Here is a 27,014-nt window from a genome sequence, read left to right on the forward strand (position 1 = left end):
CTAGATGTCTCAGCAAATCACAGATGCTGGATGAAAGTTGTTCCCAAAACGTTTCTGCTTTCATGATACATGGTCAACTCTTCTCGCTCTTTAAGTAATGTTAACACTTACGGAGTTTCTGCTTGATGCTGTACCTAAGGTTAAAAAAAAAAAGGAAGGAACAGGAAAATTAGTGTTGGGAAACTTCTTTGTGATTTGGTTTGTGTAGCCTGCTGGGATGGCATCTCTTAGATGTTCTCCTATGAAGTGCTGTAGCAGAGCCTCAGTCTTGAGATCTGTGAGCACGGCTATTATGCAGATAGCAATTTGTGAACTCCTCTTACAACCCTCCTGTATAGTGAAAACCCAGGAGCATTTCTATTCTCTCTGTCCTGGGGGTGGATATAGACTCCTCCACAGTGAATTTGAGTGTCCTGACATTAGACTGGCCTCTGAGTTATCTTTTAGGTGGGTTTAAAAAACTATGAGCCAGGACAAATTAGTCCATCAGCTGAAAATTATTCAAGGGAATCTGTTTTGGGAGGGAGAATAGGACCAGAGATCCTCTGGTTGCATCCAGCAGCGAGTGACAGGCCTGAATGTGCCGCCTTCTGCACCTCTGATTACCTGGGAGCTCTTCCCTCCTAACTAACCGTGTCTGTCAGCCCTTGTATAAGCAACTCATCACTGCACGTAGCAGTGACGTGGGTCGTGGTTTTAAGCTGTAAACAGAAAGCCAGGGTGCCCTGAGGTTCAATGCTGTGAACAAAGCAGAGGCAGTGGCTTGGGCAAACCATTTTCTGCAGAAAGAGGAAGCAGATACCAAACAGTTCTCCCTTGTTAAGGAAAGTGGGAATAAGACTGAAGGAAGAAGTCCTGGGAATGAAATTAGAGTCTGTGTGCTGGTCATGCCTTTGGCAAGTCTGCAAATATCCTAACTGCAGATCGTTTGGTATGGGGGTCAGTGAAAATGCCAATAAGGCACTGCAGTCCTGTAGCTACATCTACCAGCAAACCTTGCCCTCTTCATGCCTACCTGTATTGCCCTGCATTTGCAGAAATGGTTCTGCCAGCCACTGCAGGGCAGCCCTGTCTGAGACTTGCTGTTTCTGAGCTCTAGTGCCACTGCTGTCCTCTGGCTTCTGGAGAGCTGGGGATAAGGAACAGGGTTTTGCATGGATGGAGTCTTATGCCTGTGGGTGTTTACCATTGCAGGGTAAGGAACAGACCTGTCCTGTATGTAAGTTTAGTGGCTGAAGCTTCTAATTTTCTTTGATTTGCTTTGTTTACTCAGCAGAAGACCTTAAAGCAGTTTTCCTGCTTCTGCAGGGATCTCGGAGACTGGTGATGCCACAGGCAGGGTGCAAGCAGGGAGCGCTGGGGCTCATGCACAAAACTGTCTTGAATAATCTTCCCTCTTGTCCAATAGAGACGGTCCTGTACATCCTGCATGCCTGGTGCACTCCGATGGCAAGACCTAGGCTGCCCCTTAAGCATCTCTAACCTCCTACACAAAGTGAGCAGCTCTCTGGATGAGTGCAGGGGATTTGGAGAGGCTTCTGTAGTTTTATGACAATGCTGTACGTTGCTTTTTCTTTTCTCTGTGCCGGTGACATGTCATCTTTGCTTCAGTGGCTGGTTTCTAGATACCATGCTTTAAAATAGAGCTGTAGACAAATTGGAAAAAGGCCAGAGGAGAGCAGCACTAATTGTCAGAGCTTTATAAAACATGACCTCCGAGGAGAGGTGGAAGACATAGGTGCGTTTAAGCTCTACAAGACAGCATTGGTGGAGGAGGGAGAGGGATGTCATGGTTTCTCAGTACATGAAAAGCTGTTGTTAAGGAAGGATAATTGATTTATTCTTTCACTATCATTGGGGGGGAAATTATGAGACAGATCTACATTTAAACTGCAGAGAAGATTTAGAAAGATCTAGTTTAGGAAAAACCTTCAGTGCAGCGAAATGCAGGAAGAGATTGTCCAGGGGAGCTGCAAGTTTCTGACACTGGTGGCTTAAAGAAATTGCAGTCTGCTTCCATGAAAGAAATGGGCTGTGCAACCTCCCGAGATCCCTCTTAGACCCTTTGTTGCTGTAGTTTTGGCTAAAGGGTAGGTTTGAAGCTGATGCCTGTCCCTTAGCAACCGCAAGCCTTGGCTCTGCCAGCACTGCCAAGTGCACGTGGTCAGAGAGACATGCACCAAACTCCTCTGGTGTTCATAAAATGGTGTAGCTTCAGTGGATGATAAAGTAAGCTCTGCCTGCTGTTTCTGAGACTTTCTGGCTGTGCCTGTATTGCAGTTGGACATCTGATGGCAGAAAAGACAAAGCTTGCTCTGGTCTAACTTTCTTGGGTGGGAGTGATGAGAGGGGAGCTTGAACCTTAGTACAGGACAGTTGCCCAAGTAAGCATCCACTGCCTGGAGACCTAGTACACTGCATTTTCTGCTATTGTCTTTGCTGCTTTCTGCAGCTGAGGTACCAGGCTGAGACCTGGCAGAGTTGTCCCGATCCAGGTTGCCATCACTTCTGGCTGTCATGCAAGAAGACACAGGCTTGGAAATGCAACCTTTCCTCTGCAATCATGCCATACAAATTGCTTCTGTGGCAATGAGACTCTAGCTTCTGGGGCTGTTAAGCATTATAAAATCAAATGTGAAAGTAATAACTGATTACTGGGAAAATAATGCAGATTAGCACAACTTGTTCTCTACCTTGACTGTTTTTATACTTGACAAGTATCACTTGCAGAAAAGGGACAGGTTTTATTATAACTCTTTTGTCTTCTTCCCTTCCAACTTCCCGAGTACATTTTTCACAGGCATCAAACTACTTTCAGGACAAAGTGTTGGTAATTTCTCCAGTGGTGGTAAGAAACAGGGATGTGTGAGGGTGCTGTTCACTGGTGACAGTGGCAGAATTTCTCACACTCCCTCACTCATGATCTTGCCTACAAACCTTTTCTAGGTGTAAGCTTGTTCTTTAAGGGGAGAAGGACAAATTTTTTGCACCCATTGTCAAGGCACAGATAAAAGCATGGACCTCTAATGTCAGATTTGCTTCTTTTGTCTTGTCTCGGATCCACAGATGCAGAGTTCTGCCTTTCTGGATAAATTTACAGATGACATTATGTCATATTTTAAATACCCTACTTTTGTATGCCTCTTGCCTGAAGCTATTAACATTGACAGAATTGGTGTCCTTTGTTTATTTTGTGTACTACTTACAGCCTGAATGTTGAGCACCAGCCGGTCTAGTTTTTCACCAGGCTGCAATAAGAGGTAGGACATGCTTTTTCTGGTGGCTGTGTACATGCTTTTGCTTCCGTCTCCTGAGGAGACTGTGAGTCGATCTTCACAACAGGGATGGATGGAGAAGGCAAAATGGCTACCCTGTGATCAAGCTGAGCAGGTTCAGTAAAGATAGGACTTTGCATACCTTCATCTTTGGAGTGTTTGTGTGGCAGTCCCATAGGGGTTGAGGGGCACACACCTCAGGGGTTGCAAGTGGGCAGTGGAGCCTCCCACTTGATGTGATAGATGGGATGTGGAGGTCTTGGCAGTGCCCAGAGCAGCCCAGAGGAACATTGCTGACTGTGCAGGAGGGCTGGGTGCAGCTGAGCCCAGGCTGATCTTCACTCCAGTGCTCATTTTGGAGCTGGGAGTCGGGAGGCCTGGATCTTATCCACGTCTCTGACACTGAGTCACTGTGTGACCTCAGGCGCTCAGATACCATGGTGATGAACGCAGCACAAATGTCTAGACATTAGATAGATTGGATTGGATAGGCTCTGTATTTGACAAATACTTGTGTATCACCACTGTCAGTGTTCCCCTGCTATAATCACCCAACCTTCTATTTTCAGTGGGTCTCCTACATAGCAGACAGGGGATGAACTACTCTTTGCACTGAGGAAGGAGAGGATGCATAACCACAGTGACACAAGTACTCGTGCTGACAGACTGGAAGCAAAGCAGGCAGCAGGGCAACTCTTGGAGGAAACAACACTGCATGGCAGAAAGGTTCAGGTGTCCGGAGCTGGCTCCTCCCCAGCTCTGCTGCAGCCTTGCCTGTAGCCCCATCCTTTCTCCTGTGATCAATTGGTCTGTATGATCCCCAGAGCAGCGGTGACTTCCTCCTCCTGCTATGGCTTCTATCACAAGGTGCCAATTTCAGAAAAAAAGACAAACTACCAAAGTGAGACTTCCTTAAAAGCTTTCCCATGCTGCTGTCAGCCTCTGGTGCAAGGGAGGATGCAGGAGAATTGGCTCTCCCTGTAGTGACTCTTGATTATTTTCCCACCTGGTTCCCTTGTGAAAGATGAACATAGTACAACAAAGATGTGGCTAGGAGCGTGCCCCTGTAGGGACTTTCAGAGGCTCTGCAAGCTCTCCTGAGTACCTCTGCCTCTGGTACCACAGCCAGGAGTGCTGGAGAAGAGCACTGCCTCTTTAAGGAGATTTGCATAGCAGGGCCTAATTACAGTTGTTGATTCTGATGTTTTCAGTGTTGTTCATATTCCATTAAAGGATAATGCTGCTTAATTTGCAGCAGAGGGTCGCTGTTAACAGTACACCCAATCACAAGGCAGCCCTAATGACACTACTTCCCTACTTCTGGTAACACATAATTAAAAAATCACTTCATTTCCAGTTGTGTGGTTCTCCCCTCTCCCCCAATCTCCTAATTACTTTCTAAGCCATTTCATGATTATCTGTAAATATTTCAGTGCTTAGATCCACTAAGGAGTCCATGGAAGAGTTAATACCTTGAGTGGCGTAACTGCTTGCCATTCCATTTCTAGTACTGCATTGCAAGGAATTGTTTTCCACCTTGAAAGTGTGAGGAGAGGTGCTTTGCTTGTGGTGTGATTGAGTTTATGCTCTGGCTTTGGTGATTGTGGGGATGACAGGAGAGGGGTACTCTCAGAGACCCCATCTCAAGTTACAGGAGGTTTTTTTGCTGGTTTTGGTAGTGGATGTGTAACTCCACAGATTTTTATGTGGCTTGAATCCCCATGATAAGGGCTGTCCTGGTGCCTGGCTGTGGGAGCTGCAAGTCAGAGGGGCTTAGGTAGAACTGAGTATGAGTCTGGATGTAGCTGAAGTGCCCACACATCTGGAAGAACTGTGTGAAGTGGCTGGTTTTTGCCCTGACTTGACACGTTTGTGAGAAGCAGTTATACAGCTCTTGCTGCACTTGGGCAAGAGAAGACAATGGGTCTGGCTGTGGCTGCCCATGTGTGGTGTTTCTTTGCAAGCTCATCTTGCACACTGCAGTCAGTGGCACTTACTGTGGTGTGAGGGTAGCTTGGTCTCACTGGGTAAGGGAATATCTGAATTTCCCAGCAAATCTGTGCACAGATGTCTACCACAGCCCCATGACTTGCAGGCAAGAGGATGTGGGGTGATGTGTCCTGCTGCCCATGGTAAACTGGGGAGTCTGTACTCTAATCCAAGCACTGCTCTGCTCTGAAAAGCCACTCTACAAATTTTGCTTTCTTACTTCGTAGATCTGGTCCCTGTACTTGTCTGGTATCTTGGGTATTAAAATTCACTTGGGGTTTTCAGGCTGAGCACTCGGAGCTGACAGTGATGGGGGAGTGAGCTGGAGTATCTTTCCTGCCTATGTGTTGCATGGGCTTGATTGCGATGTTCTTTGTATGGTCAATCAGTAACACCTTATGTAAGCCCACTGGGAGCCTACTCATGGTCTCTGAAGGCACTATTTGGAATAACCAGAGATAATTGTATAACTAGGGGGTAATTAACTTCCAGGAATTAAAGAATCAAGCTTAGGCTGTGCTACTCCTAAGGGTGAGTCTATAAGGCTGGGAGTTAGAGAAATGTACTCTTCTCTAATCATTGAAGCACATGTGACTTAGAAATCCGTGATACCTGGGGAATGTGAGGCTGCTTCAAGTCATATCCATGCATTTCTAGGCAATTCTTTAATAGCAAATAAGGGAGAAGGGTTTGAATATGGTCCTAACCCAGTTCATCTGTGTTTCAGGTAACCCTGTCACAGTGGGAATGAGCATCCATATCTCCAGCATTGACCAGATCTCTGAAGTCAACATGGTAAGTTTGGAAAGAAAAAAGAAAAAAAGCCTAATAAACTGTTCTTTATTTTCTGGTTGACATCTGCTTCCAAGACCATGTCTCCTTGGAGCCACCTGAGATCTCAGGGTGCACTTCTGAAAAACAGGATAGTGACACCCCTGCTTCCTTTACTTCCTACTACAGATCTTCCCTGCAGCTGGAAAGCTGTTGGAGGAAGAGTGACATTTGTCTTGCATTGAAGTCTTTATTTTCTTCTGCTTTGGGCACATAATTTTGAGGGGTGATGGAAACTCTGATTTAAGACAGAATTCTTCCTCACTAAAGCATAAGAAATTCAAGGGTGATTTCTCCACGTGTAGTGTGATGCAAAAGAAAATCAGACACTTGACTGTAGGAAATGAGGGTTGGTTTTTTTTCCCCCAGATTTCCTTCTCAGCATACTGGTTTCAGTCTGAGCCTTGCTCCTTCCACCTGCTGAGTGTCCTGTGCCACTGGGACTGCCTGTCAATTGTCCCCGCAGCCCAGACCCAGCCTGAAGTAACCCTGAACTCACTGAAACAACAGTGGTTGTTGGTACATACCTACTCATGCTGGTGGTAATTGTGATGTGGTTGGACATGCTAAAAGACTGTAGTCCACTTCCTGATGTGGGGTACATTCTAGTAGGGTTAATGAGTATCTATGTGGACACACTGAAGTAACCCTGGTGTTATCTGTGAACACACGGACAGAGGATCTCTGGAGCTAGTGGTGTCTTATCCAGAGTAGATTCTTATACCTTATCCTTCATTTCATACCACTGAGAAGAAAAAATGTATCTGCTCAGATAGCAATGGTTTGGAGTGAAATTTGTTAATTATTTTGGTCATGGCTTGGGTACACATCCAGACCTGTGCTATCTCTCTCTCAGAAGCCATTAACACCCAGCAGAGGTCATGGATTGCACTGATCATAGCCTAACCTTGCCTTCCTCCCTCCTGCCCAGAGCTGAGTATAGGGGAAGGCTGGTAGGAACCTCCTGGCAGCAGTGATCCTGTTCCTCTGTGCCTGACCCATGCAGAAGGATCCTAGGCCAGCTTAGAGCTGTGCAAGAAAATTAAAACCTTGGTCTCCCAGTGCTCCTGTCCTATTTATCTGTTTCTGGACTCTCCTGCCCTGTTTCTCTGGCCCACCAGCTATTTTGCTGTTGCATGGAGGGGAGGAGGGGAGGCAAGACAATGTGACTAGTCATCTTGTTTTCCAAATTGCTTGGAAATCCTGAAGGCATATGTTGATACGACCCAGGTTGGAGGGCCAACCATGAGTCTTCAGGTTCTCATATGGTACAGTTTCTTTTGCAGACTCTCTGCTATTGTCACACCATTATTGTAATCATCTGCATGGCATGTTAGACCTCAGTCTAGTAACAGTGACATTGGACAGTGTGTACAATCAAATTTGGGTATACGCCTATGTCCCCACCACAGTGGGTAGCTGTGCTTGAGGTTAGCCTCAACTTAGAAGAGCCAGATGGCTTAACCTAGTTCTATCTATCTTGCTTGTCAGGGCAGAGCTTGACTTTGAGTCATCTCCTCCCCCGGTCTCAACTTGGACCTGAATCTTCCTGTGTGGTGAACCAGCTGTCGCCCTCCTTGCTAAGAGCCAGTATGAACAATTTGGGGTTTGGGCCTGTAGCTTAAGACCCCAGCTTGCACAAACATAACTGTGAGCAAGTGCGAGATTTGATTCTCAGCTTACCTATAACAACTGCCCTGGTCTTCCTCTGTAGACTGGAGTAGATCCTGAGCATTGCAGAGGCTGGTTCAGGATGAACCTCCTGCTGGAGATGTGTCCATGGACTATAAAGCCTGAGCAAGTGCTTTTTACACCAGTAGTGAGCAGCTGTGGTCAGGCATGCTGTGTCCTAGACTGGTAGCCATTCTCTTAGGAACACTTTTCAACCCTTGCCATGTGAAAGTGATTCTCTCCCCTCTTCAGTGATCACCTGCTTCCTTCTGAGGTGAAGGTGTACGCTCAAGGCTGGGGTAGAAACAGCAGCAATAGTATCTCATATAATATTGTGGGATGCATGGGAGAGCGGGTTTCTTGGCATAGTCCTTCAACCACATGCGGCTCTGGATCTTGCAGAATTTGGGCAGTGCTACTGATATATATTGAGTGTTTTAATGGTTGTGGCATGACTGTAACCTGGCTAGGCACCAGGCACTGTCCAAGCTGTGCTCCTGTTGATATTGCAATGGCATGTCACTTCTGGGCTTTTGACCATCTCGCCTGGCTCTCTTTTCAACTTCATAAGCATCATCTCCTGCTCATCCTTCCTTCATGTACTGGGGGTATGGGGGGTGGGAGGAATGGGGGAGAAAGTGACTGTATGTGAGAACCTACTCAAAATTAAGATCTATAAACACCATAGTGAGGCAGCTTCAGAAAGGGGTTAAAAAAATTCAGAATCATCTTAAAGAACAAACATTTAGGCAGCGGAAGAGTTCTCATGTGATGGAAGTTTCCAGACTGAAGGGATTTTGTGTGTATCATTCTTCTGTGTGACAGATGCCCAGGGGAAAGGGCTGTGTGTTACCCCTGCTCTGGACATGGATACTGGCAAGAAGAATAAGGCAATTTTTGGCATCCTGTGTGATTGGGAAAAGGACCGTGCAATGAATAAATTAAAGGCACACAAGTGAAGCTGGGTTGTCATGGCAACCAAATAGCTTCTATTGTTCCACAAGGAGTGTCATTACTTACTGCCCCCTTGTAGGATAATTAATTAATCCTCAGACATCCTTTTGGGAAGGGCTGGGCAGGCAAGGAGAGCCCCCAGCTCTCCCATGCTTTTCCCTCGGACCCTTGGTGTCTGCTGGCTGTGTGATGGAGGAGCACAGGTGCTGTCAGGGACTTGGCATTGCAGGATTCAGAGAGTTGTCTTCCACAGGAGTCCAGCAGGATGCAGTGCTGTGAAGGAATGGTCTATGGAGCACTCCTTGCCTTCACTCCCATGGAAACTGTATTTCCAAAGTGATGATGTGGTGACATTGCAATCCTGGAGGATACAGGGCTTTTGGCAAAGGCAACAGAGTTATGTCTTTATGCTGAAACTTCCCAGACGCTCTGATGTACAGAATGCTTTGCAGTGCCTATACCTGCTATGTGTTTCCTGGTGCCTTGTTATGTAAAGTTGATGGCTCTTCATCTCCTTGAGGGCCATGTCCAGATCCTGTGCCATTTTACAGCTCAGAGGATGGAGTCATGGCAGGGTGCAAGGCGTTCATAGGTACAGTGCTGGCTTTGTAATGATCTCCCAGTGATGAGGAACCAAAACTACAGTCCTTGTTTTTAAAAATGACACCTTCTTGTTCATTGCAGCTGCTGCCTGTGTGTGGTCAGCCGTATTTTCAAGCTCACTTGCTACAGTAATGCTTTATTACTGTGTACTCCTCTTAGCCCTGCTAAGCAATGCTGAGCTGCAGCCTCTGTTCTTGTCAGTGATTAGAAGGATTATTTGCTGAGCCAAGATCAGTGACATCAGTTGAAATGCCTCGGAAAGGATGCCAAGGGCCAGGCCAAATAGGTATTGAGGAGGGCACATTTGACTGGCAGACCCTCTGGGAAGTGCTGATCCATGAAGATGAAAGGCCTAGCTGGAGCCTTTTCATATCCTGTACAGATTTGCAAGTTGGGGATTTAAAGGCAGGCTGAAAGGACGTATGTCTTCATAATGATGTTCAGTAGCTGAGATGATATGCAAAGAATGGAAGGATGGTACCTCCTAGTTCTCCTTAAAGGAAATGGGCTGGATAAGTTATCTGGTAAATGCCATTTTGCTACAGATGGTCGAATTTCAGTAAGCATGGAACAACATGAGGGTATTTATAGATGCTTGTTGGTGTGCAGTAGTACTTAGATCAATGCTGTGTTCAGACTTCATAGTATGGTACCCAAGTTACTGGGGAGTCTAGCAGCACTTCTGACTCAGAGTGAAGAGCATTGGCATCCTGGAGCTCAAGTCACTGCAACTGTAGCAGCGTGCAGGTTTCTGTCCTGGTTGTACATGGCCTGAATGCCACCCAAAGTCACTATCAGCTTAATGGTCTGGTTCAACAAACCTGCTTTGGTGGATCCAGTTCTGATGGCATCCAGTGCCAGATATCCAGTACCAGTGGCTTCAGGAGCTGAGGACTGGCCTGTTCAGGATATATTGTACTTGCTGCATGGTGAGACTAGAGGCTTATCCTTCTGACTGTAGCCACCTCTCACTCTAGGTAATCTTTGGGGACAAATTTTTCTAGTATCAGACAGTTCAGATTCCCTTCAAGCATTAATGAACTATTTCAATAAGGAAAACAACCAGAAGTTTTGCATGTTTGAAATAAGAGATGGTTACCCTTCATAATGCTTCAACTTTCCTGCCCTATGATCTGTGCAGTCCTAAACCTGCTTCCTCCTGTGCATCAGCACACTGTAGACAGCTCGGAGCATCCAGCCATTGTAGTTGTGATTTCTTTGTGGCTCCTATAATTTATTTATCCCAAGATGCTCTCCTACATCTGCAATAACATTGTTTCAGTTTGTTATAGCACTAGCTTTAAAGTTTTATAAACCTGGTGACAAGTTGAAAAGTTACAAGAGGATTGCCATAGAGGGCTACTGTAGGAAACAAGGCTTCCAAATACAAATGTTTGTGGGAATATATGTGTTAAAGGAACGATGCCTGTGGGATTGGCAATACTTCTTGCTGGGGGACAGTCTGCAGTGTGTATAGGTTAGAGATTGGTGCAGGATATTTGGCAAAGCTGACCTTGATGCTTCGCTTCATTGCCTCCTGCTTCCTACTTCTGTATCACCTGTAGGCACGCTGCTGTCTTGTCAGAGTGGCTGCACTCACACTGGCATACTGCACTGAATCTCTTGGGGGTTATGGAAGGAAGAATTGTATCTGCTTATTTGTCAACGTCCTGAAGCTTGCTTGAAAAACAAAGAAGTTTTCCCTGCTTGTGAGAGATGTAAACCATGTCCCAGGACAGCGATGAGCTGCAAGCATTTTGAATTGGCTTTTAACCCAAAAGAAAATGGATCAGGTTGGGTGTAAGGGTGTTCTTGACCATGACAATTCATCCTAAAACCTGTAATGCAATCATCAATGGGCCATCAGTCTTCTCACTACATCAATTTTTCCATCTATTAAGTGTGCTTGAAATAGCCTTTGCAGTGGAATCTGTCCTGATTGGGCTTTGCAGTTCAGTTTTCACTGCAATATGAATATGGGCTGAGTTGCTGAATCTCAGTTTCAGTGTCACACATACACAGTAACAGATGTGCTTGACTGTGTTGTGTGCTGGGCGCAGTTGATGAAAGAAGGTGGTGTGGATGGCTGGGCTCCGGGGGAGAGGCTCTCTTTGATACAGGAGCCTCTTATGCTGGGCGTTCTCCTGGTCAGAGGTCTTGAATTTTGGGCCCTTTCAGGAAAGGGGAAGGGAAAGGCAGGAAAAAATATATGTCCCTATGGGGTTACTGATCTGGATGCACCATGTCCAATCCATTCTTGAACTGTTCTGACAGTCAAATTGTGTATGCAGAACCCTGGTTTCCTTGGGGCTGATGCAGCTTTGGCAGAGCCTTTGAGGTCCCTCAGCAGACACTCTGTATGCCTGGGCTGGGCAGGACCAGGGCCGTGCCACCCGCACCAGGGGCTGCACTGGTTGGGGCGGTGCAAGACAGAGAGAGCGAGGCATGCCCTGCACTGCCTTTAAATACATGAATTCGCAGCAGTGCTTATTGGCTTGGCCCTGGTCAGAGGTGGATCTGACAAAGGAAAAGAGAGAGCTTTTCAGGTAGCTTCTTAAAGGGCCAACTCCATAGCCCTTCCCCCATTATCAAAGACACAACCAAAAACCCCTCACAGAAAACCCAATACATCCTGCAATGATGGACAGAAACAACTTTGTTGCAATATGCTCCTGGAAAGGATTTTTCATTGGTATAGATGTTTTGAGCTTTAAATACCAACATTTTTAAGAGGTTTTACTATTATACTGTACCTTATCCTACCATATATTTTCTTCAAATATATCAGCATTTTCCATATTCTTAACTGAAAGTGTTCTGTTTTGTTGCCATCTCTTTTCAGTGGGGAAATGACATACAGATATTTCCCAGTCAGTCTACTCTATGTCTCTGGATATCCAAAGATGTTTAAAAATGCAAAGGCTAAAGCATTTAAATCCTACAGTCAGAGGTTTCTGAGGTTGTGTGCTATGAGATGCAAGTATGATATGACACTCCAGTGCTGTGAATGTTCCCCTGTAGCCTAGGGTATCTCCAGCTCTGTGACGCTGGTATCTAAACTGAGAGTGTGTGTACACTTTACATCTTAGTATTTAAGGCTGCTGAATATCGAAGACTGGCAAAATATGGTAAAACTAAGAGGCAGCCTTAGTGCTGAGCTTCTAATGGTATGCTGTAATGGTACTGCAGTGACTGTAGTCCTGTTGGACTGGTGTAGGCTCTTGTGATAGTGTTACAGATAGCAGACTGACTAGCTCTGACTTAGGTGATACAGAATGATACAGCTCTTACTTAGAGTGAGATATCCCTAGCACTGTGCTGGCATGGACAGGTAGGAGTTATGTGGGGTTTTTTCACATGCTAAGGCTGTTTGATGATGTAGAGGGATGTCTGGAGAAATAAAAGATGGTTGTAACAGGGTGGAGAATAACTTCCACACCACTCTAGACATAGCAGCTTTGAGCTGGTCCCTTTTGCAGGCAGGGGGTACAACTGCCTGCTCTGTGGCTCATCTAGAAAGATGGTAAGAGTAGAAATTTACTGAACTCCCTGACGTCTGCTTTGTTGCAAAGATGTTTCTAGGACCCATCCTATCTGCCATTGCTAGATTTGAGGTTACTTTGTCTATCCTTGCAGTGGTGACATCCTATGACTTCTGAGGCTCAGGGTGACTTTCATGAGCACTGATAGAGTCTAAAAAGTCAAGAATCGGATGTAGATATCTGCTCACACCACATTGTGCTTTTGTTTAACAGAAATCCCACTGATCGTGCTGAAAGATCCCCTGAACTAAGGTAGTGCATGAGGACAAGTAAAGCATCTGACCTCAGGGGTACTCTGCAGTGTGATGGTATGGGGGAGTGGATGCTCAAGTTTAAACAAGCAGTGGTCCTCTTTCTGCCCAAAAGACAGGGATGGTCCTTCCACAAAAATGTAGGGTTCTTGCACAAAACAGTTAAGAGAAAAGCAAATTTGTGAAGGGGCCTGAGGTACTCCCCATTCATTGGTTCTGAAGTTGGTTGCAAAGAGATCGTCCCAGCTTAAAAACTAGAAAATAGGTCAGTGTGACTCATATGTCAATATTTACTGCACTTATGGCAACTTGTAGAAGGGAAAAATCTTATCTGTCTTCCATAATATTTCACAGATTATCCCATTCCCGTGACAAAACTCTGCCTATGCCCATGGTCCTGGTGTTGCTTGATTGCAGAGACAGCCTGCTAAATTCACTACATCTTAGAGTCAAGTTGCTAAGTAACAACCCAAAGATCACCATACAGTCTCTTCAAGTGCTGTGGCCAGCTGAAAGCTAGGATCTGCACAAAGCACCAGCAATTCCTTCTGAGACAGAGGTCTCAAGGACTTGCATGATTATGGATACATGGATCAGTAGATGGTGAACTGCAGAAACCTTGCTGAAACAAGTTCTCAGTTGAAGGAGGACTGTGAACTGCTGGACTAGAGAATGACTCTCTGCCCCTGAGGCTCTTTATTTTACCATGCTGGTTCCTTCCTTGGGATTTTGTAGCATTCACATGGTATCTTAATGGGAGACTTTGCAGAAAGCTCTTTGCATACCTGGAAATTCTTGATTATGGGAAAGTTGATGGGTGGACTACCTGATTCCTAGCCTAGACCTTGGGTTTTGCATCATGAATAAAACGTGGCAATGCCTGTTGCCAATGATTCCTCCTGTGCATCTTTCCATGATGCTCTTATCCCTAAGGAGCAGCTCTGCAAGTCCTCCAGTATCACAAGTTCAAGCCTCAGGAGGGCTGAGTCAACCCTGTTCCAGTAGAGAAGGAATTCACGTGTTTTGCTCTCTAGGTGATTTCCCAAATGAGAACATTTCTGTGCTCTCACTGAAGAGGCTAAGTTCACTCTGCATTTCCTAGGTGACTCCACCCCATGGCAGGAGGCAAGTCATATGTCAGAGAGGATGGGAGTCCACGGCTATGTGGTTTGCAGCATGCTTTCAGCTGAACAGTGCTATGTTTTTCAGTGCTCCATCTGTTTCTGTATCAGCCAAGTTATCTTTAGATCTGAACATGTCAGCGTTGTATGGTGGTATGAACCATTTCAGCTTCACCCCTGCATTCCTGTAGTAGTTAGAATTGCTACTGCAGAAAACTTTGCCCAGGATAGAAATGTCTGGGTTTTTTTTCCTGCTTAAGGTTTTTATTCAGGTTTTTACACAGGCAGAACTCCAACAGCCTTTGTGTGTGTGTGTGTGTGTGTATATATATATATATGTATGTCATATATATATATATATTAAAAAGCTGTCTGTATTTGAGAGCGCTGCTCTAAACTGCCACCTGCTTCAATAGCAATGCTGCAGCATTGGAGAGGATTACTGCAGAATGCTATCTTCCCACAAGTGAAAGCTTCATCTGGTTTAATTGAAAACCAAATTACATCTTGAGAATCTGACCTTCTGACATGCTGTCATATATACATTTAAAGCATCTAGTGAGTATATGTGCGCAAGTGTGGCAGCAACTCCATATAGAACCTAGATCCAAATGCAAGTGCGTGCGTGTCGTGTTGCTATTTGAATATGTAAATAAATGAGGCTATATATAGCTCTATATGATATGTACATGTTAAGTGAGGGTAGCAGATATGACAGCTGAATAGCTTTGCTGTTTCTGAAAGCTGGTAGAGTCTCCCTGCATGCTCCCTACATCTCTCGTGCTTGCTCCTACCACTCTCAGCTTTTCTGCTATCACATTTTTCAGGCCTCTGGAGAAGATCATGTGTGGGGACAGGAGTTGTTAATATTCTGAGTCTGTGCTGAGTTGCTAGGCTACAGAGAAAAATGAACATTCAAGGAAAAGGGATGGTAAAAGGAAGAGGATCTGCTGAGCCGTTTGGAGATTCAGAAAGGTCCTCCAGTAAGATGAAAGGGATCATTCTGGGGAAGGAAGGGGTGCATGCGTGTGGGATGAAATATGAGCAGTCCCTGCTGCCTGGACACAGATGGAGTCGCAGTCCAGCTCCAGACAGAAAAATGGCAGAGGAGGAAGTAAAAGGCAAGATTCACTGGCCCCTTCCATGTCACTGCTTGCAAGGTGTGCACAGCTGGGCTAATGTCCATGCCAGGATGCAGCGGGTCACCAGGCTGGAGTGTACCTTTCTATACATCCTCTGGCCACTCTGTGGGGGCCACTGAGCTCCCATTTGAGGCTCTAGTGAAGACCTCATCTCCCTTTTCCACTGCAGCAACCTGCTACCACAGCATCTCCTTTAACTTCAGCGTGCAAGGGAAGGCAGCCTGTGGCTTGTATCTACCTGGCCATCCCCCTTGATACATTCCTAGGTCATGGATACACAAGTATTGACCCTCTTATCCATCAAGAGTTTGCAGCTCGGGTTCAAGGGGACCTGAGGTTTTACAATACACAAGCTCCTGTCTGAGTCTGGTTTTCCTGAGTCCCACTCCAGTTCCTGAACACAAATCCTCTTCCTTTTCACCTTTGCCACCATAAATGAGTGTCAGGTATTTGGCTGAACAGGCTGGGAGCCATCAAACCTACCAGCTGCCTTGCATTCCACTCTTCTGGAAGGATGGCTTTGCCCCACACTCCTGTTCCTGTCTGCAAGATTTCTGTTCCCTCTCAATATTACTGGCTGTATCAGAACCCTCAGAAAAATTAAACAATGCCTTTGGGTATTTTTATTATCTGGATACTTTATTTACCAAGCTCATGTGGGCTCCCTGCCAGTAACTTTCAGCCAGCTCTGCAAATACAGCTCCTTGGCTCCAGGACTGTTGGTCCTGGTACTGCGGAGAGCACTCGCTCAGCATGGACAGAGACTGCAGCTTGTTCTCTGCCATCCATTGGCTGTGATGTTAAAGTCTGCTTGCTTGTGGACCTCCACAGCCTGATGAAATCTCCATTTTCTTCATGCATCCTGTAACAAGCTTGGCTTGTTCAGCAGAATCAGGAGTGTTTCATACAGCTGCATTTTCAATGCTATTGTCTGTTAACTACACTGCACCCATCCATCAGTTTTGTGATCCTGCAGCCAACACTTTGATTGCTAAAGTGGAAGAAAGATACTATGGACCATACTGTGTGCACTGCTGGTATCAGCCTGGACTGGTTCCCTTGGCTTTACCTTGGCATAATCAAGGGCAGAGTAACCCATGGATGGAGGCAGAGGCAAACTAAATTCATGGTGATACGCTGTCTGGTCAGTAGAAATTGTTTCCTAGAACAGATCAGTTGATACTTCTGTACTTTTTGCTTGTTCCAGCATGACTATATGAAGTTCTGTTGACACAGTTGATTGCTAACCCTTTTCTCTAATGGTAACTCAGTCTGAGTTTATCAGTTAGAGGCCACTAATACGGTTATGCAGAATATTCGTATGGAGAAGCAGTCATTGCAGATACAGAACTGGGCCTCTGTGTGCAGGAGTCTTAGGGCTTTCAGATGCAAGAGTTTGCATCCAGTTTGCTTGGGCTCGTTGTAAAGCAGGTCTTGTTTTTCAAACCACAGGGCTGCCATCCTCTACCATCCTTGACCTAACCGAACCTTATTGCCAGAAATATGTTCTGCTCTTCTGTATTTCACGGTGTTACCTGCTCACTCCCATTTATCCTTCCTACATGATCAAACTTTGTTTTCTACAGGAAATAAACACCATCATAACCTTTTGGACAAGCCAACCTGTGCCAGTGTAGTTGAGGTGATTGTTCTACCCAAGACATGTTAGTTGTCTTACATCATTTAAAGGATTTGTTTGCCTCTGGCTACCTGCTGGGAAATTACATCTTTGTGGCAGTTTTCAGAACCTGGAATATCAAACCTTCCTTCTCTAAGGTAAAACAGTGTCTTTACAGCACGGTGTGCCTTGATATTATTGCAGAGAGTCTCACAGTTTCAGTGCTTAGAGCTGCACATGCAGTATTTTATTCTGCCATATAAAGTAGTAATATCTCTTCATTCATAACACGATTCCCTACTATGCAGCCCAAAACTGCATTGGTGGTCTTGACTGCCACAGGGAATTACAAGCTCTATTTAATTTTTTTTTTTTCCCAGGGAGAAAAAGTCATTTCTGTTCATTACACACTTAGCACTTGCCTAGAGATGTGAGGATCCCAAACTGCAGCATGGAGGCAAGTCAGGACCAATGTCTTATTTTTACAGATGAGAGAAAATGAGACATAGGTGAAAGTGCCCAAAGTTTCTCACAGAGTAAGAATTGAGTGAGCTGAAATTGATATCCAGAGGTATTTTCTAGATTTTAATGGGCTACTAAACCCTTTAACTGCTTTAATTCCACATTCCTCAGCCTTTTTTCTTTGTGATCTCTACTAGTCAGTGTCTATGTTGAGGGCTGCAGAACCTCTCCTGCCTGGGGTAGAGTCTGACTGGATTGGTGTCCAGTGAAACTCTTGGCAAGGTGAAGAAGATATTTCATTTAAATATAAAAAAGGCACAGAGAAGTGAAGAGTTCTGGGAATGTTTTGAAGAAATTACATTTTCCTGTTACCAGGTTGCTCCTGCTAGAAATTTTATTGAATTTTAACCACTTGAAGTGAACATTTCTCAGCAAGCAAGAGATAAGAAAGTCACTACAAGGTGAAAATTCTCTGAAGATATATTCAGAGGCTGTGAAGCCCCTTTAAAAAGGTTTAAGGAGCATTGCTGGTCTTCCATCATCACCTTTCCCTTTGTGTAATCCAGTTTTCTTCCCCCATCCTTCTGAGGGCTGCAGAAGCTGGTATCTTCACTAGTTACTGTTCAAATGTCTCACTCAAATTTAATTTACTCTAATAGGCTAGTTGTTGCATGTTTAATTAAATACAAAGTGATTACTAAAAACATTTTTGAGCTTTAATGGCTGCATATTAGATATGCCTGTATGTTTATGCAGGAGGGGACTGGCAAGACATGCTGTAAGGCAATAAGGGTAGTGCTGGGAAAGTACGAAAATGAGTTGGGAGAAGTTAGGTGGGAGAGGAGAGGAGAAGAGATGGGCTACAGACACCAGCACTGTCCCACGGCTCGTAGGTGTGCAGAAGGCAGTTGTGTAGCATACTATAGATAGTGCAAGCACATACAGTGGAAGGTAAAGATGGCCTTTCTGAAAGCACCGTGTTTTCCTGTCATGGGTGAGCAGAAGCCTATGGCAGCATAATCTGTGTTAAATTACCAAGTACTTCGAACCAGAAAGCTTCTTGTGATACAAGCGTGCCTTGTATCTTGTACTTGCCTCAGACTTCCTTTCCCAGCTAAGCAATGCATGATCATAACACTTCTCTGAGACTCCACAGGGACAGTGTATTAATGCTTGTATGTCTTACACTGTGGTAATGGGTGACCTTGTCCATACCCAGAGAGGTTCAAAGAATCAACTAAAGGGGCTAAATTAAGATTTTGCCTTAAATAAATATGGTAAGAGAGAGAAGGGATTTGGGAAGGCTTGATGAAGCCATTTGGAGATATCTGAGGCACTAGCAGAACACAGATGTAAGCAAGAAGCCTTTAAGGATCTCCAGGAGGGGGAAGAACCAATGTTACCTGCACTGTCTGGGACCCATGTCATTCCTGGGACAGGCTTCACTTGGAAAAGCACACACTGTACTTCTCATGGAGGTAGGGTCAGCTTGCTGCCTTCCCTGCACTGCCTCAAACCAGTCACCTCTAGTTTGTCATTTTCCTGGAAGAAATTACTCAGCTGGGGACTTGTTGCCTGAGCTCCCTCCTTGTTTAAGTAAGCATCTTACCTGTTTTTAGCTTTTCTGGTACCACCATGAGTTCTTACCAGTTCCCAGCCCATCTATCAGTGAGAAGATAGTGTAAGCACCATCCCTTTGACTTTCTGCCTGAAAACTGGTCAAATTCATGCATCAACTTTTACTGAACTTTATGCCATGGTCTTGCTTCTCTGGCTTTAGCTGGCTGGCTGGACAAAGTATGCCCTTCTGTGCTGGTTTGGCAAGCGAAGGTATAGAAACCAAAAATGAGTTAGACTATTTCTCATTATGTAGTTTCTCTCTGGCAAAGACAATTTCTCATGTTATGACGACTTTGGAGTGGTGATGCAGAAATGGGAAGGCCAAACAATCCTGCTTTTGGGGGTAGAATGGGCTCCAGATTTTGCCCAGCTACTGGTTCCTGGGGAACTGAGTGAGTTCCAGAAACAGTATGCGGTACTGCACATATTTTATGGCTTAAGAATAGAAACTGCCTGGCATTGTTTTCTAAGAGCTTGCCTGAGGAAGATGTCATGCTGCAGGTGGCAATTTTGGGATTGTTCCCTGTAACACTGAACAAGGTTGCTGTTTTGCATGTGCTCATAAAGCAGGTGACGCTCATCCCTGTGCCCATCAGTTCTGGCTTTCTCCTCCTGACCTCTGCTTCCAGCATGACTGGGGCCGTTAAGCAGACAACATATGGTGCTGCCTCCTGCTCAAATAGACTTCTGAGGCTGGATATCAATGCCCTGGAAGCCTTGTCATGGGCAGATCAGTGCCCTCTTGGCTTAGGACCTCGCTAGGTACATCCTCTCTTACAGATGCAGGACCAGCACCAATCCAGGCACTGCAGGAAAATATAGAAATAGGGCAATAAAGTAACACTTTACTTGCAAACCCCTAGTTGTTGAGGATGTAGCTGGTATCTGTCCCAGTTTCTGGACGTGCACTCAGCAATTAAATGCATGCAAATTACTACAAAAGTAGATCAGATTAGTGAGGGGAACATCTCCATGCAAAGTACTTCTCAGGTCCTAAAGAAAATGAGTTCAAGAGCACAAAGACCTGCAACACGGAAGGGCATATCCTGGAAGTCAACACAGTCCTTGCATTACTGGCAGAGGGATTGCAGAGGGAAGATGCTCTTCCAGATCCCTAGGTCTGTGCTGACATCTGGTTATTCAGAAATAGGGGAGGTGGGAAGAGACTCTGGATTTCTCACCTGAAATGTAGGGAGAAGGGCAGTGTGGAAAGTAGCTGTCACTTTATGTATAACAGTTGTCATGTAGAACTTCAGCCTTGCGAATTGGGCACTGCCTTGCACCAAAAGAGAAATTAAAAGCAGTATTCTGGCAGAATATTTCCCCTATGAAAGTACAGTACAAGTACAAGAGCTGCTGCCTCCTGCCCTAAGCAAAAGTGAGAGTCTGAACAGACTTTGTGCTTAGAGCTGGAAAGGTATTTACTTATGTCAGATTAACTGGTGCTTGTTAACGTCTGTGACCCATTGATTTATCTGTGTGGAAATGGACAACCCTTTATGAGGGCAAAGCAGTTTTGTTAAAGGAGCTTGCTAAGGAAGAACCGTGGCTGCCTTGCTCTGTCCTTCATGTATTCTCCTGTACATTTTATATTGCTCCAATTCTTTGCAACTGGTTGCAGACACATCCTGTCTCCTCCCCTTAAAAATAATTATTCTTATTTCCCCTACCCACTCCTTAAAATGAAACATATTTGTGGACTACTTTGTCCTTTAATTTCTCTCCCAAGAATGACGGGAATAGGAGCTGGTGTTTAATCATCAAAGAAGTTGAAGCCAACAAACTGTTCATTAGTCTCTGGCAGTGGCAGCTTGGTTTTTACTAAGTCAGATGTTCCATTTTTCTCCCTTTCTGGAGCGTCTTTGCTTTCCTAATGTTCTTTTATGATCTTGGGCAAGGAGACCGTATGTCATTTGCTTATAGGGAGAAGGACTTTTATTTGGTCACTTCTCCAAAAGGAGGTGCTTTATCAAAGTTGGGGTGAAGGGGAAATGGAAGGGGAGGAAAAGGGCGCAGTGAGTGCTAGAGGCAAGTTGCAAAGCTTCCTTTATCCCTCGTGTCCACAGTCGTGCAGCAGAGCAATGTGTGCTCTCCTTTGCAGAAAAGTTAGTGCTTCCAGTACCTTACAAGTGCTTGGTGAAACACAACTTCCACTAGCAGCCTGGAATGGTCACCTTCACTTTCAAAGCCCCTCCAAAAGGTATTTGAGTCATGTGTCATGCACGAAAATGCATGAAAATGGGCTTGGCACAGGAAACATCCGTGTTTCCAGTAGTACTATATTCTAAACAAAGATTTGACCCTTTCACATACATTATTCCTTCCATTTCTAATCCTGGATTTTGAGTCTAGTGTAGCTCCCAACGAGCATGCACACTTCTGCCTCTGGACAAGTTTAGTATTGGGGACTCTGTCGGTCACAGCACAGAGGAAAATGATCTGACTCAACCTGCCAGTCATCCGCATCTCCCAGGAGCTGTGCTGAGGGTTTATGGAGCAGCCTGGCCAGGAGGGATGCCTCTGGTGACTTTTTGTTGGAAGGTGGAGCTTGTGCCTTGCAGCAGGAGGCTCTGTGTCCTTGGGCTATTCCTTCCTGTCAGTCGCTTCCTTTTATGACTTGGACTGTATTTTCCACATTAATGCCTAGACTTCCAAAATACTGTTAAGTTCCTGGATTCATCCTTTTGTAACAGCAAATTTCACAGGCTCTGTGGAAAGTTGTTTCCATTACCTTGCCCTCAGTCTGTTTTTGTGCAACAACCCATTGCAGAATGTCAGATACTGCAACCATTCTCCTCCCTGCTGCTTCCTGCCTCTATCAGAGCCTTTCTATTACTTCTGAGAGTGCACGTAGTGACTCGTGTTCTGCTCAGTAACTCTTAAATATCTAAAACGAGGTCGGACCCTGTAGCCTTGAATAGCACAGGGTTGTGATTATTTACTCACTTCATGCAAGTACTACGGGGAATTAGAAAAGGGTAAAACTGATTTGTACTTATTTTAAAGTGAAGAGCTAAACTGAGGAACTCACTACCACAAGATTGCAAGGCTGAATGTTCTGAGAGAGAAAACAAACTCTCAGAAGAGAAACCGAGTATCTTCAATTAAGAAGGTACCAGCTCAGGCTCAGGAGATCCTTAAGCCTCAAATAGCTGGAGTAGCTGTAGTATTAAGTATCACAACAGAGACCCTGTTTTGCTTATATTCCTCCCTCCTAGTCTCTTTACTGTTACTGAAGACAGGATACTAGTGTAGAAAGACTTTTGCTCTGACGAAGTACAACTCCAAAATCAGCACAAGCCCATTTGTAAGAATACCACTTGGGACATAGACCATGTTTGTGTTCTGCGTACTGACATGAGGCTGTGCAGGAGAAGGGCAGCTCTTTCTGGGGATGAAGGGCTCCTTAATTTTGGATGCCTTCTCTCTCTGCAGTGAGCAGAAAGAGACACAAGATGCTTTCCTCCAAAGGTGTGCCCTTGAGCCTAGGGACGTCACTGCGTGCAAAGGAGGAGCACCTTAGGTGGCTTCCCAGTTAAAGGCTGAAGCTGCTCTCTGCACAGTGCTGCCCTTGTTACAGAGGTGCCTTAACTGGTCCTGCTCTACCCCTCACTGTTCTCTGATCTGTAGACAAGTTCAAGTTCCTACCCTGAACCGACTTCCTCAAGTGTTGTGTCCGCTGGTGGTCTGGGCACATTCCTGCACACCGCTTGATGTGTGTGGCTGGTCTACAGGCAACTGGCCACATGCCCATGTCCTCACCTGGGTTGTGATGGCTTCAGATAGTATCTGCTATCCCCGAGTGCTCCAGACTCCTCCTGCCCTCTGGTTTGTCAGTGCTTCAGTGGCAACCAACCTGTGCTCACAGTGCCAGGAGTGACCCACTCTCCTGTATCAGTCCCCTTTCCTCGATCCACATGTCCTCTCACTGACTTGGTCTCCTTAGACTTTGCATTCCTCTGCACAAGTGGGTTTGTTCCCATTAGGGTCAAGTCTGACCTAGTCTCAGACTAATCTCATCTCTCTAATGCTTCTCCTTCTGGGACTCCTCTGCTCCAAGAGACAACTTTGGTCTCCTGTGGCAGTGAGCTCTTTTCTGCTCCCAGACTGCACAGAGCCAGCACAAGTAGGGAACGGTCCAGGGTAAGTCCAGGTTTTCTTTGTAAGGATTAGGTGATCATTGCCTTCCCAAAGGGCCTATGGGAGATGGAGGTAGAGGGACTCATATGGTGGATGCTAATGTGGAAATATATTCTTGAATTCATACTAATGGTGCCAGCTTATTTCCTTTCTTGCTCTGCCCCAGCTGCTATTCCTCTAGACTTATCTCTACTGTCCTCTGAGGAACTGGGGAATCCCTGTGCATGCCTGACTGAGTTTGTTGCCTCTGGGGTTCTGCAGGTTCCTCCATCCATGCCCCCTTCTTGTCAACATTTCAGTCTTTCACTGTTCAGTCTTTCTTTCGTCATCATTGGTTTGGGCTTTCTGCTGAGTTTGAAGAAAGGCTGTATTTATCAGACTTCTTCTCTTATCTGGAGAAGGATGCTAGCAGCCCTGTTCTCAGTAGCTGGCAGGATGTGTTGCAGCATGTGAGGCCCCCAAGTAACCTCCTATTCCTTCTCCAGGGCTTCTGTGGGTCTCTGAGCTGTCCTCCCTTCTTGCAGGGAGACATCACTGCAACAAAAGTAGCTGCCAGCTCTACGTGTTACTCTGAGCTCTGGTCTGTGTGCATCACATGCAGGAGGAAGGACGAGAGAGAAAGCAAGCAAAGCCTTTCTAAAGCCTGGGAGTGGGGGAGGCAAAGGGGGCTGGGACTGACAGCTTGCAGGGAGCTGCTCGGCAGAGCAGACCGAATGGGGGCATGTGGAGGAAGGGGTCCCACGGGGACGGTGATGCTCAGCAGCTTTCTGGCAGGCTCAGGTGCCGTCTCTGCTTCATGAGAGGCTGAAGGGGAGCTGTGCAGCCCCACACACAGCTGGGCCATGAAGTCTGCCTTGAGAGGCAGGGAGGCAGCATGGGGGTGCTGTGGTAAATAAAAGAGCTGGAAGCAGCATTGAAGCTGTGTGGCTTGTGAGCTGTTGGGTACCGGATTTCTGGGACAAACCAAGGGACCTGGCCACTGGAGAGGAAACGCTGGTTTGGAACACACAAGCTATTCTGGCATCAGGAGTACATGAGACTTGGTAGGATCCGAAACAGACTTTCCCCTTGCCAGTGTTGTTCAGAGGACCAGGTGGAGCCGCATAACTTTTGGTCATGTCCACCCTTCAGAAGTCCCCTTTTCATTATCCCAGCCTTTTTAAAAAAAAACAACCCTGAAATCTGAATGATTTCCAAAGGTCTTTGCAGTGTAACCTGCATGAAGCTTCTGATGAGGAGTGGTATCTCCCTTCCTCCGCAGTAGCCACCAGATGAAGCAGGAGGTTGCACATGGTGGCCTGGCACATGTGTGCTCCCTCCAGTGTGGGTCCTGCCTTTTCTCCCTGGTGCAGTGGATGTACCTGGCAGGGTGAGCAGGGAGCTCTCTGCACAGCTTTCCCATCCTCGCTACACCAGTGACTGGCCTTGGTCAGACTCTGGCCCTGCCTGAGCATTTTATGGCCCTCCAGAAAGACCCAGTGGAATCTATAACAGGAAATGTGGAAGCATTTTTGTTGCTGCTGGTGCACTGTGCAGATGGTCTAGGCTGCTAGTTTAGGGGCAAGTGGAAAGTCCTGTTTGCCTGCACCTCCTGCTTGTTCCTCCAGCAGCAGCAGTGGAGAAAGCTACTTGGTGGGTACACATGCACAGAGAAAGGCCCCTCACTTATCCCTAGCACAGGTGGCAGGGAAATTCAGTGTTGTCCTACTAACGTGTTTCAGTAGTGAGCTGGAAGGAAGAGCTGGAGGAGTGCATGTGCTCCAGATGTATTTGGTTTTGAAGCTCTCCACTGAGCTGGCCTGGTAAATGGGACAGTTTTCTATCTGCTGGTGATGCTGAGAAACCTGATTTGTGGTATCTCTGTGGCATCAGTAGGCTTGTGACTGTCACTGGTCACTAGGAGCTTTGGGAAAGCCTTGTATTAGCCCAATGACAGATAAAACCCTACAACAAAGGGATTGTCGTTCAAGACTTGGGGAAAATCAGGCTTGTTACTTCTGATTCCTGAACTTATGAACCACTGCATGCATTGGCTTCGTCTGGCCATTCTGCTTCTGCAGAATGCTATCAACCTCGGTCATTATTTTATCTACCTCTGAAAGGAAGGCTGTGATTAAGATCTCATCAGCTCTGGAGCTTGGCCAGAGGGTGATGCTAGACTGTCATGTGGGAGCTTCATCATTGCCTGACCAGGCTATGGGGTGTAAAGGGGAAGGCAAGCTCCCTGCTTTCTCTCCTGACTACTGATCCCTCTCACTTGCTGTGGTGGGCTGTATAGCACTTCCTCCAGCCCCCTGGTCTGCGCCCTGCTCTCTCCCAGAGGCCTGGAGGCACTAGATGAACCATGATTATCAAGTGCTCCAGACTTCCATGATGCTGCTGAAATAAATCTATTGTGCTAAGAGGCCCAGGAAGATTGGAGAACAGAGCTCAGCCCAGGGCTGGGCTGGATGTTCTTCCCCAGAAAGGTCTCTGTGCCTGAAGATCATCAGCCTGATGACTAGGGTGTGGGCTTTTATTTCTGCACCCTTCTGAGTTTGTTCCCACAATTCTGGAAATACAGAATATGTGTTTAGAAGGTGTATCTCTTAGGGACTAACAACTTTTCACTGTGTAAGCAGCTTGCCCTTTTTGACTTCTGGAGATCAGTGCCACCTCTTGACTGCTGCTGCTTGGAGGCTGGCAGGAGCCTGCAATGACAGCAGGGTGGCCTGGTTAGGGGTGAGGGCTCTGTCAAGGATTAGAAAAATGCAGGTCAGTGAAGCAGCTTGCCAAGATATGCGAGTGGAGCTCTCGAAGGGGAAGAGTGGAAATGATGTCTCTGTAGCCGAGTTTCCCACAGGCAGGGAAAAGGAGGGTAAGAGGCTCCAGAGCTCAGGCACTCTGCTCCTCTGTGCTCTCACTGCAATGCAGGTCCAAATGCCCTGGGAGACATACTGGGGAGAACATCTTCCTTTGCAAGGTCTTGACCAAAATGAAAATATTTGTGCCCCGGAGAGATGGACTGTGAGGCTTCGGAGGCAGGAGTTTAGCGGTCTTTTAAAAAGCAAAGCAAAACAAAACAGTTCCTTGGCCAGAAAGCTGTCACTGTGTTTTTCTTCTTCTCAATATGACACAGAAAGTGACAGATATGGCTTTTGTATCCAGTCTGCACCACAGATTTACTCTGTGACCTTTTGGATATGCATGTGGGTCTGAATTTCTGAATCATAGTTAGATACCCGAAAGCTGGCATACCCATAATGTGGGATTATTTGAGCTTGTTTCCAGAGATGCTAATCAAACCTGGCTTAGAGTGAAGGCAGTGGGAAGAGACAGGCAGGAAAGGTGCCTCTGTGCTCAGCCCAGATGTTAGCACATGAGCAAGGTCCTCACCAGCCCCTTGCACAGAGCTGGGATTTGCAGAGCAGAAAGGCAAATCTGTGGTCAGGAGGATTCCTGTGGCACTGTAGGTATCTGCTTGGGAGGAGATGATGCGTCTCTGGCCCTACCTGTTCTAGATCACTTGCATGCATTTGCAAAAATGCTTTTTATTTAAGAACTTGTGAAAAATCACTGACTTCTGTAAAGCCACTATCAGCAAGACTTGTGTCCGTTCCCTTATTAACATCCTGTTATTTTAATGTTAGCTGGTTTACCCCAAGAAATCTTGGGTTCTAGCCTATTTAAGACCTATTTTGAGAATATTTTCTGTCATTGGTGTGTACAAGACCCCGTCCTGTACTACTCATTTGCCTGAAACGAAATAATTATTCTTCTAGCATGGTGCCACAATACTGTGTCTCTGAACAAGCT

The 27,014-nt window shown here is 45.9% G+C and overlaps 1 protein-coding gene across 2 annotated transcripts in view; it reads left to right on the forward strand.

The window, feature by feature from the left end:
* LOC104546512 (gamma-aminobutyric acid receptor subunit beta-4) overlaps positions 1-27,014 on the forward strand; it is a 71,992-nt gene that overhangs the window by 20,750 nt on the left and 24,228 nt on the right. For both annotated transcript variants that reach the window (XM_010191925.1, XM_010191926.1), the window contains exon 3: positions 5,992-6,059. In XM_010191925.1, coding sequence (XP_010190227.1) covers positions 5,992-6,059 — 68 coding nt within the window. The remainder of the gene's footprint in view (positions 1-5,991; positions 6,060-27,014) is intronic.

Source organism: Mesitornis unicolor, unplaced genomic scaffold, assembly GCF_000695765.1.
Source record: "Mesitornis unicolor isolate BGI_N332 unplaced genomic scaffold, ASM69576v1 scaffold20829, whole genome shotgun sequence".
Lineage (NCBI taxonomy): Eukaryota > Metazoa > Chordata > Aves > Mesitornithiformes > Mesitornithidae > Mesitornis > Mesitornis unicolor.